The sequence below is a fragment of the Pelophylax lessonae genome (genome assembly GCF_965119305.1).
Source record: "Pelophylax lessonae genome assembly, chromosome: 4".
Classification (NCBI taxonomy): Eukaryota; Metazoa; Chordata; class Amphibia; order Anura; family Ranidae; genus Pelophylax; species Pelophylax lessonae.
This window is the reverse complement of record NC_138771.1, coordinates 138,264,511-138,281,160: the sequence shown is the minus strand read 5'-3', so window position 1 is coordinate 138,281,160 and position 16,650 is coordinate 138,264,511. Positions and strand designations below refer to the sequence as shown.

The window sequence follows — 16,650 nt, the reverse complement described above, 5'->3', positions numbered from 1 at the left end:
GCCTGGAATGGTTCAGGGGGGTCGCTCGCTCGTCCCACCCTTTTCTGAAATGCAAAGCTGCATGCTCGGATAAAGGTCTGGCATGAATTTGGGGGGGGGGGGGGCCCAAAGGTTTTTTTTTCTTAAATTACGCCTTTTTTCATGTAAGCAAGTTTAAATGACATTTTTTCCTTTAGAAATGTCAGTACTGCTGCAGCAGGCTCCATACATTGTACAGATGCGCCACTTTACAGGCACATTAATGGGGAATCCCCAGGCACAATATTTAAAGGAATTTTTTCATTTTTATTGTTTCACTTTAAGCATTAATAAAATCACTGCTCCTTTAAAAACGATTATTTAAAAATGTTTTTTTTTGCATTTATACATGTCCCCCAGGGCAGTACCCAGGTCCCCATACCCTTTTTTTCGGCAATAACTTGCTGATAAGCCTTTAAAATGAGGACTTTTTATTTTTCATGTTCATGAGTCCCATAGACTTTAATAGAGTTCGCATGTTCGCTAGAACTTTTTCCCTGTTCGAGATGTCCTGGTACGAACCGAACAGGGGGGCTGTTCGGCCCATCCCTATTTAGCAGTTTATATTTACTAAAATAATTGCATTTATATGTTCTGTGTACTGTGGGAGACCAGATATAGTGAATGCAGGGTTCTGAGTTTAGAACATACAGACAAGTTCATACTTGGGTATCTGGATATATCAATTTGTAATCTCTAAAAAGGATGTTCAGTTTTTGGTAACATTTTTGGTAACAGGTAAAACATGAAGCTGTACAAGTGGGAGGCAGTGTCACAGGTGGGGGGCAGCATCACAGGTGGGGGGCTGAAGGACAGGTGGAAGGCAATGTCACAGGTGGGGGGCAGAGGGACGAGTGGTTGTCAGTGTCACAGGTTGGGGGCAGTATCACAGGTGGAGGGCAGCGAGACAGGAAGGAGGCAGTGTCACATACACCTTGGGAAGCACCAGTCCTCCCAGCTCTCACCTGTCTAGCAGTGTCAGGAGGGGTAGCTAAGCCTGTGTCCCATCTCCACCAGAATCTCTGGCAGCAGCTGCAAGAAACAGCCAGGGGGGGGCTCCTCCCCCCTGACTTCCTCCTTCATGGGGCCCTCCACTGGCACCAACTAGCCTCACCTACCCCGCACAGCCCGACACACACTGTGGTATCTGATCGGGGCGGAGCCTGCCTGACAATGGGCTCTGGCCGACCTGCACACACGTGGGATCCCCCCATCTGTCCACCATCCCCTGCATTCTGGCAGCCGGTCTGCTCTGACGGCAGCTGCCCCATTTTAAAGTTGACTCGGGTTGGTCCAGGCTCCTCAGGACGCCCGGGCCCCTTACTTGTGTACCACCTGTACCCCCCCTGATGGCAGCCGTACATAAATAACAATACAAATTCATATTTTGTGAATCTTGCATTAGACAAATAATTTGTTTGGGCTGTTTCCAATAATTCTTGCACAGAATGTGGGACCATAAAAATTAAATAATTGTCCAAAATAATATGTGTAATTTTTTGTCGAATAGCACCTTGCATGCAGCTACTGCTTTGATGCAGCTAGGGGAACCCTTGATTACCGGGTCCAGCTTGCATGAAACATATCTCAATGGCCTTTTTTTTTTTTCTATCATGCTCCTTATGTAAGAACCCCATTTTCATGTTCTAAAAAGACAACCGTTTCCTGACAATATTATAATTTCTCTTTGCTTGCTCTGTTGTTAGTTTTAGCTAGATACCAGAAGTTGCCCTTTTTTTTTTTCATCTTGCATATTTTCTGATGTGACAACATAATATAATATAACAATACCATGCGGTCAAGGTTTTCTTTAGCTTACAACTGCACCTACAAGGAAAAAAGACACATCCTTTCAGAGTCCACACATACTGCTTTGGACTCAATAAATAAAAACAAAAAGTACCAATAACCTGTATCACACACAGGTACATTATCATTTACCCTCTCCTGGTACTATTGTAATGCCTCATACACTCCAAATATCAGACTCCATGTTTATACAGCATTTTATGGAACTGACTCTGTCACAGAGCTTCCCAATTTATGGTTTATGCAACCCCAACAGACCTTCTAACATTTATTAGGGGGTAACAAAAGTACCGTAGCTAATTTCTAGACCAGAACTCTAGAAATGTAAATATGTGGATACAACTTACATGTTATTTTGTATTTGCAGCTTGGCCTGAAACGGTTTTACAGCGTTGGAATTCTTGGCTTTAATGCTCCAGAATGGTTTATTTCTGCTGTAGGGACAGTGTTTGCCGGGTAAGTATAAGGTTGACAAATATTTAACATGAAAATCGAGAAATCTTCAGCACAACTTGGTGAACAAAACATGAATAATGACTATATCAATGTGCTTCTCTTAGGTCTGCAAGGCAGAGTAGTTATAGTGTGCTTTAGCTGGTAGTAGTTGTTCACATTTCACCGGACATGTTTTGTAATGTTGAAGACGTTAAGAACTGTAGCTAATCCAAGCCACTTCTTTAGTTCTGATAGATGTCAGAAAAAAACTTGCAACTCATCAGAACTGAAGCGGTGACTTGGATAAAACATTACAGAACACATCAAGTTGAATGTGACTAACTACTACTAACTATACTATACCCTGGATAAATAAGAACCTTTACAGATGTACAGAGTGCTTCATTAACAAGTTTAGACCTCAATAATACATGTGCAGCCCAAGTATATTTTAACAGGAAAATAAACTGAAACTAACTTGTACAAAGTATAGAAATGATTATGCATGTAAAACTGTAGATAGTGACTAGGGTGGGCCAAAGGACCCCCTGTTCGGTTGACACCAGAACTTTTAGACATCGTGAAAGTTCGGAACCGAATAAAGAACCTCATTAAAGTCTATGGGACCCGAACTGGAAAAATCAAAAGTGACCATTTTGAAGGCTTATATGCAAGTAATTGGGCATACAATGGTGTTGGGGGTCTGGATACTGCCCTGGAGGACATGTATCAATGAAAAAAAGTTTGGAAAAAAAAAAAAATTTTAAATGAGCAGTGATTTACTGATGCTTAAAGTGAAAGCATCAAATGAGGAATAACAATGAAAAATTCCTTTTAATATAGCAACTGGGGGGGTCCCCTTAGTCTACCTGTAAATAGAAGCTGCTGCAGAAATAACTGCATTTATAAAGCCAAAAAAAATGAAATTTTCCCTGCAAGCTTTCTATATTTTGTAAACGTCGGCTTGGGGAGCCAGTATGTATGATGAGGCCACAATGTAGTGCACTGGGAACAAGATTAGAGATTTTTTGAATAAATTCTGGTGTCTCTTCCGCAGACTTTGGATAGAAGTACCGCACAGAAATATACTGCATTAAACATGCAGTAATGCACAGAAATATACTGCGTTAAATGGCACGTAACAAACAGAAATATACTGTGTTAAACGGGCACTAACGCACTGAACTAAAATGCAGTAAACGTGCCCTGACAAAACAAACTGACACTAAAGTAAAAATGAATGGTCGCATTACACTAACACTGACTGAACTATCACTAGATTTACACTAAACTGATATTCTACACTGACAATAGAATCAGAATAGCACACTATAGCACATTAACTCTCCAGTAGCACTGAACGGAGCCCTGTTCTATCTCTCTCCACGCCAATATCACACTAAAAATGGCCGCTATTGAAAGAATACTTTTATAGTTTCTGGTGGGACTAAGAGCAATGAGCCATGATTGGATAGAGTCATTATAACTTTCTCCACTCATGGCTCTGACAGTGCTCTGTGCCCCGACTGGGCAAAGCTTTCATTGCTTCAGCCAATCAGGGCTTCCAATGCACTGTGCGGCGGCGCAGTGCATTGTGGTCATTTGGCGGGCTGAACAAACGGTCAGCTGCCCCGATAATTCGCGTGTTCCTCAAACGGGCGAGCAGCCAATGTTCCGCCTGCACTCATGCTCGGGCCGAACTGTTCACCCATCCCTAATAGTTGCATTTTTAGGCCAGAGGTATGCACACACTATATTCCCCTTATAGTACAAAAAAGTCAATATTTAAAAATACAGACAATAACAGTTTAAACAAATATATCACACAACAGTACTATGCATATTCATTACATCACATAATCTTTTGTCATAATTAGGGGTCTTCTGATTCTTTGAATATGTCTAGGCAGTTTAGGGTCCTGGTTTCCAGTCTGGTCCTAATCACTAGGAATAGGAAATGTCCTTCATCAAATTAAACTTCAAAAAAGTCCTACCTAACAGTCACAAAGCGACTAGCATTCCATATGCTTCCATCAGACAATAAATAGGCGGTCCTTGCGGACTCCTGTTTCACTAAGTAAAGTTTCCTAACTAACTAGAGATCCAGTTTCTGATTAGTATACATTATATGTTCTACTTTTATCTTGTTGATTTTTAACAGTCTTAGCAATTGATGAGTTCAATGTCACCAAACTTTGTGAAAGCTGATTGTGTGCAACATGCAATTAGTGCACATTCTGTTGAAAATTGCATACAGTACATTACAAAAAGGAAAAAGGTGAATGACATCAACCATGCAGTTATCAAAGAGCAAAAGCAACAAGCCCTCGCAGGGGCAACATGACATACTTCAAAGTATATCAAAATGGGTACATACACAGAACAGATACTTCAATTTCATGGAAATGATAAAATACAGAAACATCTGAGTGAAGGATCTGATTGATACAGAGAGAAGGTAATCACATAATGATGCCCCGTATGCCTCTATAAATGGCGTATAGGACATCTTATACCTAAAAGCAGTGGTTCAAAGAATAGAGACATTAAATAGAAGAGGTAGCAACAAATGGTGTTAAAGAAGAACAAAATATTCAAAAAAGGGGCAAGGGAAAAAAAAGAAATCAGAAAAAGAAAAGAAGGAAGAGGTAAGGAAGGAGAGAATTGGAACCACTAAGTTTCCCCAAAAACAGGGATAGGAAGGTGGGGGGCTTCCCAGAAATTCACAGTTGAACCAGGCACGAAGTGTTCTGCAAATTAAGTAGGTATTCCAACCAGGCCTGTGAGGAACTGATCGTGTTTGTCTTCTAGAACTTTAGTCAGTTTTTCATTCACAAATGTGCCCTGGAGTTTCGACTTGCTTGAAGTTAAGAGACACGCATGCAATTGTTTGTTTTGTAGCTTTCAAATATACATGGTTAAACAACTGCTACGCCACAAGACATCTTTTATTGGTCTGTGGAGAAGAACTTCCCAAGGGTCTTCGCGGAGATCTATCTGTGTTATTGAATTAATCATACCATACACTCTTATCCATAGGCAGCGCAGGTTCATCAAATGTGGAGCATAACGCCCTTTTCCCCACAAGCTCTAATGCACAGGTGTCAAACACAAGGCCCGCGGGCCGAATCCGGCCCTCCAGGCCATTTTATGTGGCCCTCACACCTCTCCTGTAGCTGCTGGAGAGCTCCAGTCCTCCTCTAGACCTTATACTTTCTGCTTTCCAGCAATGCCTCCAGCTTCTTCCCAGCAGCAGCACAAGGTAAGGGAGGTGCACTGTGATGTAAGGGAGGGTGGGGGACTCAACTTCTGATGGTGGAGAGGCTCTTGACGTCTTATGTAAGGGTAGGGGATGCTCTTGACATCTAGTCTTACAGATACAATCGGCCCTTTTGAGGGCAATCATAATGCTGATGCGGCCCGTGATTAAATTGAGTTTGACACCCCTTAGAGTCTATTAGAGTCTAATGCATGAAGATGGATATTTCAGAACACCCTGGTTGGAGTGATTTGAGCCACGACAAAATAATGGTGTATATTGGGTATGCCCAGGCCTCCTCAAATTTTAGGTTTACATAAAATATTTTGTTTAACCTTGGCTGTGTAGGACCCCAAATAAAGTTCACGACTTGAGCCTGTAGCATGCACAAAATGAGGAACGGTTCTTGGGTCGCATCCGGAGTGGATAAAAAAATGTAGGTAAGTATCTAAAACAGAAAAGAAGCCGTCCACCTGGTATACGCTTCTTGTTACTCTTTATTGGTTAAATGACCTAAATACAGTATAAAATGCTAATGAGTTTTGGCTATTGCAGCCTTCCTCTTAGCATACTTTAATCTAAAAAATACATTTCTTATACACTCTTAAGCCCCCCACCCACAATGAATTGTGGAGGTGGAGCATGGAACTATAAACAATTAAAAACAAATAATATACAAATGATTACACTTGGAGAGAACCAGTGAAGTACCAAATTCAAAAGTCCCGTATAGAAAACAATAGAATTAACAGGATCGATATAATACTTAAGAAAGAAAAGGGGAATGGTCTGACACTAGCAATTGTGTGCACCTCCATCCCTAATTCAATTGCAAAAAAAAAGGAGGGCCCAGATGGGACTTTGAATGAGGTGCACGCAATAGTCACTACTATGGAATAATGAATGTATTTGGTTATTATAAAAACATAACTGAATATGAACAAGTACCGACAAGTAACAGATGTCAGATATTAATACAAAACATGATCAACATGACAGGATTACAGAGCAACATACATATGAAGCAATAAACTTAGTATATAGCTTAAATTGAGTAAAAACATACAATAAAAGTATAATGGTTAATGCAAAGGCCAATGAGCATCAGTGCAAGACATATGTAGCAGTAATACATGAGTAGAATGTCTTGGATTAAAACTCAACAGAATATCTTGTATAAAACTTGACGCGTTTTGTGGGTCTGTTGGCCCACTCATCAGGAGTAAATAAATATGTAAGCCTGTCAAAGACAATAGAGCACATGTTATAAAATATCCAGCAAGTATGGAATATCAACAAGTGTATGACCCAAGTGGGGAAAACCATACTTACATATGGCTAACTATGACTAGTGGAAGTGATGCTGTCATGTGGTGGAGGTACCATAAGTCTTACCCGGGAGCTGAAGGGACAAGGATTGGCGGCAAAGGGATGGAGAGCCAGGCGAGAAGACATGTGATATGAAAGTATGATGATAGTAATGTGACATCAACTGAAAAATGCATGGATAAAAATCTCAGTGTTAAAAAAATGTGTAAACTGTATCACCTAGTGATAACAGAAAAAAGTATTGGTATCCAAATATATTTCAGGTATATATATATATATATGGTATCACATGGTAATAGCAGAAAAGGGTAATGGTGTGAAAAAATGTTGCAAAAAAACAGATAAAAATAAAACCAAGAGAGAAAGGTTGAGAAGACTTAGATCACATCACCTGGTGCTGATCTGATAGACAGAGGAGTGAAGGGAATAGTACAAGGTGTAGAAATTAGTAGAGCTAGGTGTGTGATCCAACTTGGTAAATTGGCACTGACTGAACTTGCATAAAAATGTAACTCGTATTCAAAGTGTATAAGCTGTAACACAAAAGTGACAGCAAAATAACAAGATATAGAGTATATTAGTATATTAAACAAAAAATATATATATATATTTTTTACATATATGTATGTAAAAATATATAATCCAGTCAGAACCCAAGAGGGACCAAAAACAGAAATAAATTGTGATATGTACACCGTATAAGTGGTGGGTGAACAGAAAGCGATGATAAACAAGTGAGAATGGTGTCCTAAAAGTAAAGAGACCAAAGGATACAAGGGAAAAAGTAAAGACCTTGAAAGGAGTTGTTGAGGATGACACCATGATGTGCCAAAGAAACAAATGTGGAGGATTGCCAAAACCTGATGGGAGTTGAGAGTGCACAAAAGCATTCCTCACCTGAAAATTCATAACAAATGCAGGCAAATCCTGTCCCTAACGCCATGTGATGGTGTGAAAAGCAGTCAGACGCCAACTGGCATGTGTCCGTCCAAAAGGGGATGGCCAGCTCACGCTGGCAACCACAACCAAAGATGGAATCATCGCCTGCACATGTGGACGGCACGGATGCGGCTGTTCAAATGAACAGCGGGGACATGGCGCCGATATATATATATATATATATATATATATATATATATATATATATATATGTGTGGCCCCGCCCACAAGGGGAGGGGACAGCAGGGGAGAGAGAAAAAATCTTCTTTCCCATAATATATCGCAGCTCCCGGTGTAGACAATTTCTTGCCACCAGAGGGAGCACCCTAAAACCACTAGGTCACTGAGATGCTGGATATGCACCAACAAACAGAAAATGTAAAGAGATATCTAATGTATGACTTGTAAGCAGGGCTTTTTTTCAGCGGTAACGCGGGGGAACGCAGTTCCGGCACCTCCAGAACTGAATGTATGTAATGGCAAGGGGTGCTGGCGTGTGCTGGAGGGTCTATTGATGCTGGCTAATAGGGAATCTATTGCTGCTGGAGGGGATCTATTTTTGCAGAAGATGGGGGTCTATTGTTGCTGGGGAGGTCTTCTGTTGCTCATGGGTATTTATTGTTGCTGGGGTGGGTCTTTTGTTGCTGGTGGGTCAGTTGTTGCTGGGAGGGATTTATTGTTGAGGGAGGGATCTTTGTTGCTGGCTGCTGGAGGGCCTATTGATGCTGGCTACTGGGGAATCTAGTGTTGCTGGAGGGGATCTATTTGTTGCTGGAGGGGATCTATTTGCGCAGAGGGTCTATTGTTGCTGGGGAAGTCTTGTTGCTTGTGGGGTATCATGTTGCAGGGAATCAATCATTGCTGGGAGGGATCTACTGCTGAAGGAGGGGTCTAATGCTGCTGGAGAGTCTATTGATGCTGGATGTTGGAAGTCCATTGTTGCAGGGGTGGATCTATTGTCGCTGGGGTGTCCATTGTTTCTAGATCTATTATATTGCCTTTCTTGTTATCGTTAATTCTCTAAAAGGGGTGGTACTGGGAGGTGGGTAGGACGTGAAACCAAGGAACGGAGCTCGGGGGTGGGTAGGGGACGGAGTCAAGGGGTGACTCAGAAGGGAGGAGATCCTGCTCCTATTCTCTGAGAAAAAAAGCCCTGCTTGTAAGACCCATATAGAAAAATTACATTGGTCGGACTGAAGTAGTGTGAGACCATAGGCGGGCAATGGGTGTCTTCCACCCGGAAGATACTAGAAAGAAAAGGGGAATGGTCTGACACTAGCAATTGTGTGCACCTCCATCCTTAATTCAATTGCAAAACTGCAGAACCAGTGAAGTACCAAATGCAAAAGTCCCATCTAGAAAACAATAGAATCGATATAATACTTAAAAAGTCACTTGAACAATAAATCCCATCTATTATTAAGACCAAATGGTACTCTTGTATTGTCGTAGAAACATACGATGTAGATTACTTTCTCTCTGAGGTTTCTTAACCTGTTCAATGCCAAAAAAAAATGAAAATTATGAATTATGAACATTATGAATGTCTCTGAAATGTTTTGAGACATTAGATATGTTTTTGGCATTCTGATTGCTAGTATCATTGTAATGCTCTGAGATTCTAATACTCAAAGGGCATGTGTTGCATCCCACATACTGGATTCTACAACTGTTACAGTCTGTTACATTCACCACTGGCTTAGTATTACAATTAATGTATTGTTTAATCATCAAAGTTTTGCCAGTGGCAAAGGATACAACCTTGGTGGTCTTTTTGTTTTTTCTGCAGTACCTGCAGGTATTGTACACGCAACCAAAAGACCCCTTTGTAGACAACCAAGTATTAGAGTTAGAATTACTATCTGTATAAAATAAACTGGAAGATAGCATATTGCCAAATTTTGGTGCCCGTCTACTAGAGAAATTGCACCCACTGCTAAGAATAGTGTGCTATTCTTTATTTGCATAGAGTACCGGTAAATGCTTTTTTATAATATTGATAATTTGATTAATTTCGGCTGAGAATGATGTCACAAAGTTAATTATATTATTGTATAATATTGTATACCAAATATACGATGTGGCCGGTTTTCTTTTTGCTTTGGATTCATTATATGGGGAATTGGACATCCCGGCTTGTGCACCTGTCTTCAGCATGTATATTTAACATTCAGCAGTTGAGTTGAGAATGATTTTGTTTTAGTTAAGGCAAGTATGTCCCCTTTACAGCGTGCATGTGGCTGAACCAAGAGAAATATGTGTGCTCCCATAACAATAATAGACCTTAAGGTGTTTAAATAGAGGGGGGATATTAGTCTGATATAGTGATAAGTGGGCAGAAGTACAATTCCTAAATGTGGTGGGGAACCAAATCAATGGAAACTGAGCCTGAATAGTGTTCATAGCGATAGATTTGGACTGATTCACATGAAAGCCAGATAAGCTGGCGAACTACAAGAGAAGCACCAAAAGTTTGGGAAGTGAGACGTGGGGTAGTGAGGTAAACGAATGTGAAGGGAACGGCTTGATAATGGGCCCTGCTACCTCTAGGTCCTTGATATCAGACTGTTGCCTGATATAAACCGCCAATAGCTCAAGGGCCAATATAAAGAGTACAGGTGACAGTGGGTAGCCTTGTCAAGTTTCCTTGTGACTAAAATGATTGAGATTTGAATCTATGATATCTTTTTGGAGAAGACAGGGAGTTATTCACAGTTGTAACCCCATTGTAAAAAGTCCTTGCCTAGGCCTCATTGGCATAAAGCCTGATGTAAGTATGTCCAGGATAACATTTTGAACGTTTTACCCATGTCCAAAGATAGGAGCATCATCTTGCGTAAATGCTTATAAGCAAAATAAATGAGAGGCATGGGGGAACAAAGCTCACTTTATTTTTATGGATCAAAATGGGTAAAAGTGGAATCGACCGGATGGTCAGCTATCCTAGTCAGGGAGGCCGGATGGAGCCTTTGGCTGTGTGGGTAAACAACAACACTTCCTAGATCTGCTCCGAGGATCCTGGGGGGAGACGACAATAGGGTGTCACAAGTGATAGGTGTGGCACGCGTTCAAAGCATGCATGCTCCTTCTTCAGGCCGTGGGGGGCCATGTTTGAAAGTGGAATTTATATGCAGCCAAATCAGCAAGGTACACCAGATGGCACTTAATACAATAATGGAGAGACAAACCCCCACTAACTAATATCAATGGGCGAGCATTGGAACATACATTAAATACACAAGGATTGTATTATTAGTACTAAAGGTGCTGGCATACTTACAAACAGATAAGTGTTTTCAAATAAGAATAAATAAAAAGACCTTATGGGTCCTGTATAAATGAATAAACTAGTACATTAATAAAAAGTAAGAATTAGTTATAATACAAGCCACTAAAATAAATTTAATGAGGATTTAAAAAAAAAACCTTTGAAAAAGGAACCTTTTGCTGTGTGTGCTTGGGACCAAGATAATGGGGGTTGAGGGATGGTGGTACCCTCCAACAGAGGAAAGATGAAATTAAGCTAATCTGGCAAAATATGTATTTATTCATTTATTTTGTGTTTTGGCCCAAAGTAGGTAAGAAGGATTAAAATACATAGGATTTAGATGGGTCCAGAGTTAGATGGGGGTCACAGAACACTATGGATCTCCAAGTCTTCATTCATACCTCCTGGTGACAAGATATCTAATGTGTAAATCCAGTAGGTCTCTGTCACATACCTTGTAGCAGAGCCTGATGTGCAGAGGGAGACCTCTCATACAGCCCTGGCTCAGGCACTACTGGAGTTGCAACAGTGGATACGAGAGACCAGTGGGGTAGGAGTGCCATCACTTGTCTTCCATTAGCAGCCGAGATGAGTTGCCCATAAGTCACTGGACAGGACTGGATTGCTGAGCAGCAGGTAGAAGCAGGTATAGTGGTGCGGATGCACAGCGGATGCAGGACAGCGTCACCTGGCACTGGATGGAGCAGGATAGGCAAAAGACTGGAGCAGGGTCAGACAAGCCGGATCGGTCACAGATAATCAGATATGGCATAAGCTGCTGGCAGAGAATAGTCTGTGTACATAGTCGGCAGAGGTTGGCAGCAGGACTTGGTACTGTTGTGGGGGATCACAGTAAGGTATAGCTTGTAAGCATCATGGACAAGTGAGGTAGGGTAGTCTTTTTCTAGAAATTTTCGTGTCAGCAATTGACCTAGTTCAGCATAGTCTGCGACCCCAGTGCAGTTGCGCCTAAGGTGATTGAACTGGCTTTTAGGGATGTTATCCTTCCATTTGGGATGGTGACAACTGTGGTAATGTAGGTATGAGTTGCCAAAGGTAGGTTTGATGTAGTTACGGGCATGGATGGTATTACCCTCATTGCACAGTTCTAAGTCCAAGAAAGCCAGTGTATCAGCATAATGCACAGATGTAAAAGAAAGACCCATATTGTTATTGTTACAATGGGATACGAATGGATCAATGGATGAGGGGGGCCATTCCATATAATTACAATTTCGTCTATGTAACGACCTTAAACATTTATATGTGCACCATAAGGGTTGTTGGTCCAGATGTATTGTTGTTCCCACAGACCCATGGCCAAGTTAGCATAACTGGGTGAAAAATTAGCACCCATGGCTGTGCCATGGATCTGTAGGTAGAACTAACTATCGAACTCAAAGTAGTTATGTGTAAGGCAGAATTCCAATGTTTCTTATATGAAATGGATTTGTCTTGGGTTGAGAAGGGGATCTCCATTCAGGAAGTGTAACGCTGCCCTAAGGCCCACATTATTAGCTATAGACGTGTACAGCGAGCTAACATCTAAGGATAGCCAGGTATATGTGGGTTCCCAAGAATAATGGCTCTGACTATCTAATAGATGAATGCCATCTCTGATGTATGATGTAAGATTTTGAGCTAGTGGCTGTAAAAAAGTGGTCAATGTAAAGTGTAAAAGGACTGGTGACACGGTCCATAGAGGCCACTATGGAGCGGCTTGGTGGATTTAGGGGCTCTTTGTGGATTTTTGGAAGCTGGTAAAAATATGGTCTGTGGTAGAAATCTCGGGGACTCTTATTCTTTTGATGAGCGCTTAGATACCATCATCTTGTGAGTTGTTTACTTATTATGACTATAAAAGTCTCATACTGCTACTCTTCTTGTCTTGTCACACCACTGGATCTGTGAGTGTACTTGACTGGGTAGCCTTCCCAACGGGTTTGTTGTGAACTGTTATTGCATTACTTGCATCTGCCTATGTGAGATATTGTCTCCGCACCATGCTGAGCTCCACCTACAGGTGTTCTTTCCAGGCTTAGGCAGCATTACAATGTGAACTTTCAACATTCCAAGTGAGAGACAACCATGCTGTTTAAGGTGGTTAAAAAGTCTTTGTCAGATTAGGTACCACTATATCACTCAATTTTTTATAAAACAGGGCTTGGCCCTGATGGGCATCAGGCCCATAATGTTTTCCTCTTTGAGAGTTTGGTGGATTTGGACCTCTGTAATGGTGGTACCTAGCATATCATGCTGATCATCACCTATCTTAAGAAGTGTATTATTTAGAAAATTAGAAAATGTCAAAATTACATTATTTTTTTTTTAATGGTACATTTTCTCAGTTTAAACATTTGATATGTTTTCTATTTTCTCCTGTGATTAAACTATGGGTTTATGAGATTTGCAAATCATTGTACTGTATCCTGTTTTGATGCAGATTTTACACAGCGTCCCACCTTTTTTGGAATTGGGGTTGTAGCTAAAGAGTGCCTTGTTACAAGTTCAGGCTATAAAACACTTACAGCCTGAATGTATCATAACAAGAACTGGAACTAACTTGTACAGAGCATAAAAAGCATTATATTTGTAAAACTTACAGCGGAGTTCCACCCAAAAGTGGAAGCTCCGCGTATCTGCTCCCTCCCCCCTCCCGTGCCACATTTGGCACCTTTGGGGGGGGGGGGGGGGGACCTGTCAAAGGTACCTGCCCCCAGAGTTGTATAAAGTACTCAAAACCCATACTTGAGTAAAAGTACAAGTGCTCGATCAAAAAGTGACTTGAGTAGAAGTGGAAGTGCTCAATCAAAAAGTGACTTGAGTAGAAGTACCAAAGTATTCAACATTTTTTGTACTTAAGTATTGCAAGTAGTTTTTTGAAAAACAAATTGCTACTCAAGTACTGAAAGTAAAAGTACAAGTACTGTGTTATGTAGTTATTAAAGATAGAAGTCAAAAGTTTGAACATCATATTGTTTTTTATTATTTCAAATGCAGCTTTTATTTATACATACAGTAGCATTTATTTTCGTATGCGCTGATAATACACATGTTTTGAGCTTCATGAAACCTGCCATCCACTGTTCTGGCAGTGGTAATTTTTAGAATTGTAACGAGTAACTATGCAGCACAAAAAAAAATATCGGAGTAGAAGTATTGAGATCATTGAAAAAATGTAGTGAAGTAAAAGTGGAAGTAGGAGAAAAAAATTCTACTCTAGGAAAGTACAGATACCGCCTTTCGGTACTTAAGTACAGTAGTGAAGTAGTTCTACTTAGTTACTATACATCTCTGCCTGCCCCCACTTCCGAATAAGGGCGCCGCGGCCACCTACGTCATTTCTGTGTATACTGTACTTGTGCGACTCAAGGACTGCGTTCTACATTCGTACAGTGTACTCTCCTCAGTGAGGAGTTTTGTATCCCACCTGCTAGAAGCCAATTAGGCTCCGTTCACACTTGAGCGATTTTCAGCATGTAAAACGCTCAGCTCTGAAGTTCCAAAACGCACAACAAGCAAAATTCTATTCATTTCAATGGCCCCTGTTCACATGTGAGTGTTCTGTCACCTAAAGCAAAACGCCAGAAGCTCAAAAAAGTACATGAGCTTCTTTTTGGCAGATTACAAGCATGTTTGGCCCCATAGACTTCAATTGAAACACCTGACCTGAGCAGAAAAACGCTCATAAAACACTCAAATTGCAACTCTCCATCCCTAATTTCTTCTCCCCCTCCTCCCCCTAGTGCTTTCTTTTGGCTAAACAAAAATACCTGAAGCTGTAAAACACTTCTAAAACGCTTTTAAAAAGCTTGGAAAATGCTGCAAAAAAAAAAGCTTGAAAAACACCAGTAAAATGAATACGCTCAGGTGTGAATGGATTGTTTTTGTCAGGTATTCAATAACCTGCTTCCCAAAGTAGGCTAATAGTTTGTCCTGAAATGTTACAATAAGACTACATTTTTGCATTTTTCTGCACACGTTTATAAAATTATTTTAGGCCTGAAGATTACATAAAATCCCCAAAACATTACTGTATATATTTTCTAAAAGTAGAATAAAATAGTGGTAGTTCCAATTATTTTTTCACGTGATATTACAGCAAAGTTCCAGGAAACACAAAATTTCAGTAAAAAAATACACAAATTTTAGGGCACACAAGCACCATAAATAACCCAGTGTTTTGGCAAAATATAAAAGATGAGGTTGCACCGAGTAAATAGATACCCAACATGTCAAACCATGAAATGGCGACAAACTTCAGTATCCTGTATTTTCCTTAGCTGATGCTTTAAAAGCCCCCTATAGGTAATCAGTTTAGGGAGGAGGTCTTGTGCTAGAAATGTTGCTCTCACTCCAGCATGCATGGTGATATGTAACATGTGTATCGAAATCTGCACGAAAATCTCCACGAAAACTAATGTGAATATATGGACTGGTTGTACACACACACACACACACAGCACTATTAGCCCTTATCTTTTGGAAGCAATATTTGCAACGCATTTTGCATGTTTTATGTTGAGTAGAGTTTTATTCATCTATTATTGTGAGTTTTGTTTGTTTATTACACTTTTTATTAGCACAGTTCTCACAATTTTAAGCCAAACTACACTGCTATGACACAAACCAAAAATGCTATTTAATTCATTTTTAATATTCAATGCAAACTCATCCATCCATCCATGTCTCCATGCTTTTTTTTTTTTACTGAGGAATCACTTTGAACCCCCCCCCCCCCCCCCACTAGCATTACTGGCTGTAGCCATCTTGAGTAAGGGCACATGATTGATAAAGCATTTACTTCCTGGAATCCATCTGTCCTAAGCTCAGGCATGCTTGTAGGGGGGTGTGCTTAGCTGACAAAAACCCCTGCCCTCCTGAAGACTCCTGGGATGTATGACAAAATATGCCTAGGCCTGCAAATCAGGAAGTAATTTAACCACTTAAGCCCCGGAGGATTTGGCTGCTCAAAGACCAGGGCCTATTTTGCGATTGGGCACTGCGTGATTTTAACGGACAATTGAGCAGTTGTGCGACGCTGTACCCAAATGAAATTGATGTCATTTTTTCCCCACAAACAGAGCTTTCTTTTGGTGGTATTTGATCACCTGTGCGATTTTTACTTTTTGCGCTATAAACAAAAAAAGGGCGCCAATTTTGAAGAAATAACATTATTTTTCAAATTTTTTTATATGAAATTCCCCCCAAAAAAATGTAAAAATCAAAATTTTTTAACATTTTAGGCCAATTTGTTTTCTGCTACATATTTTTGGTGAAAAAAATCACAATAAGCATATTTTGATTGGTTTGCGCAAAAGTTATTGCGTCTACTAACTACGGGAAAGATTTGTAATTTTTATTGTTTTTTTTTTTTAACTAGTAATGGCGGTGATCTGCGATTTTTTTTGCGGGACTGCGACTTTGCGGCGGACAGATCGGACCCTTGACTGACATTTTTGACACTTTTGGGGGGACCAGTGACATTACTGCAATAATCAGTGCTATACATATGCACTGTTACTGTAAAAATGACACTGGCAGGGAAGGGGTTAACTTTATTAGAGAGCAAGGGGTTAAGTGTGTCCCTAGG

The 16,650-nt window shown here is 40.5% G+C and overlaps 1 protein-coding gene across 2 annotated transcripts in view; it reads left to right on the top strand.

Annotated features, from left to right (window-relative positions):
• The window catches only part of ACSBG1 (acyl-CoA synthetase bubblegum family member 1), a 109,536-nt gene that overhangs the window by 35,000 nt on the left and 57,886 nt on the right, over window positions 1–16,650 (top strand). For both annotated transcript variants that reach the window (XM_082253084.1, XM_082253083.1), the window contains exon 5: window positions 2,195–2,283. In XM_082253084.1, coding sequence (XP_082109210.1) covers window positions 2,195–2,283 — 89 coding nt within the window. The remainder of the gene's footprint in view (window positions 1–2,194; window positions 2,284–16,650) is intronic.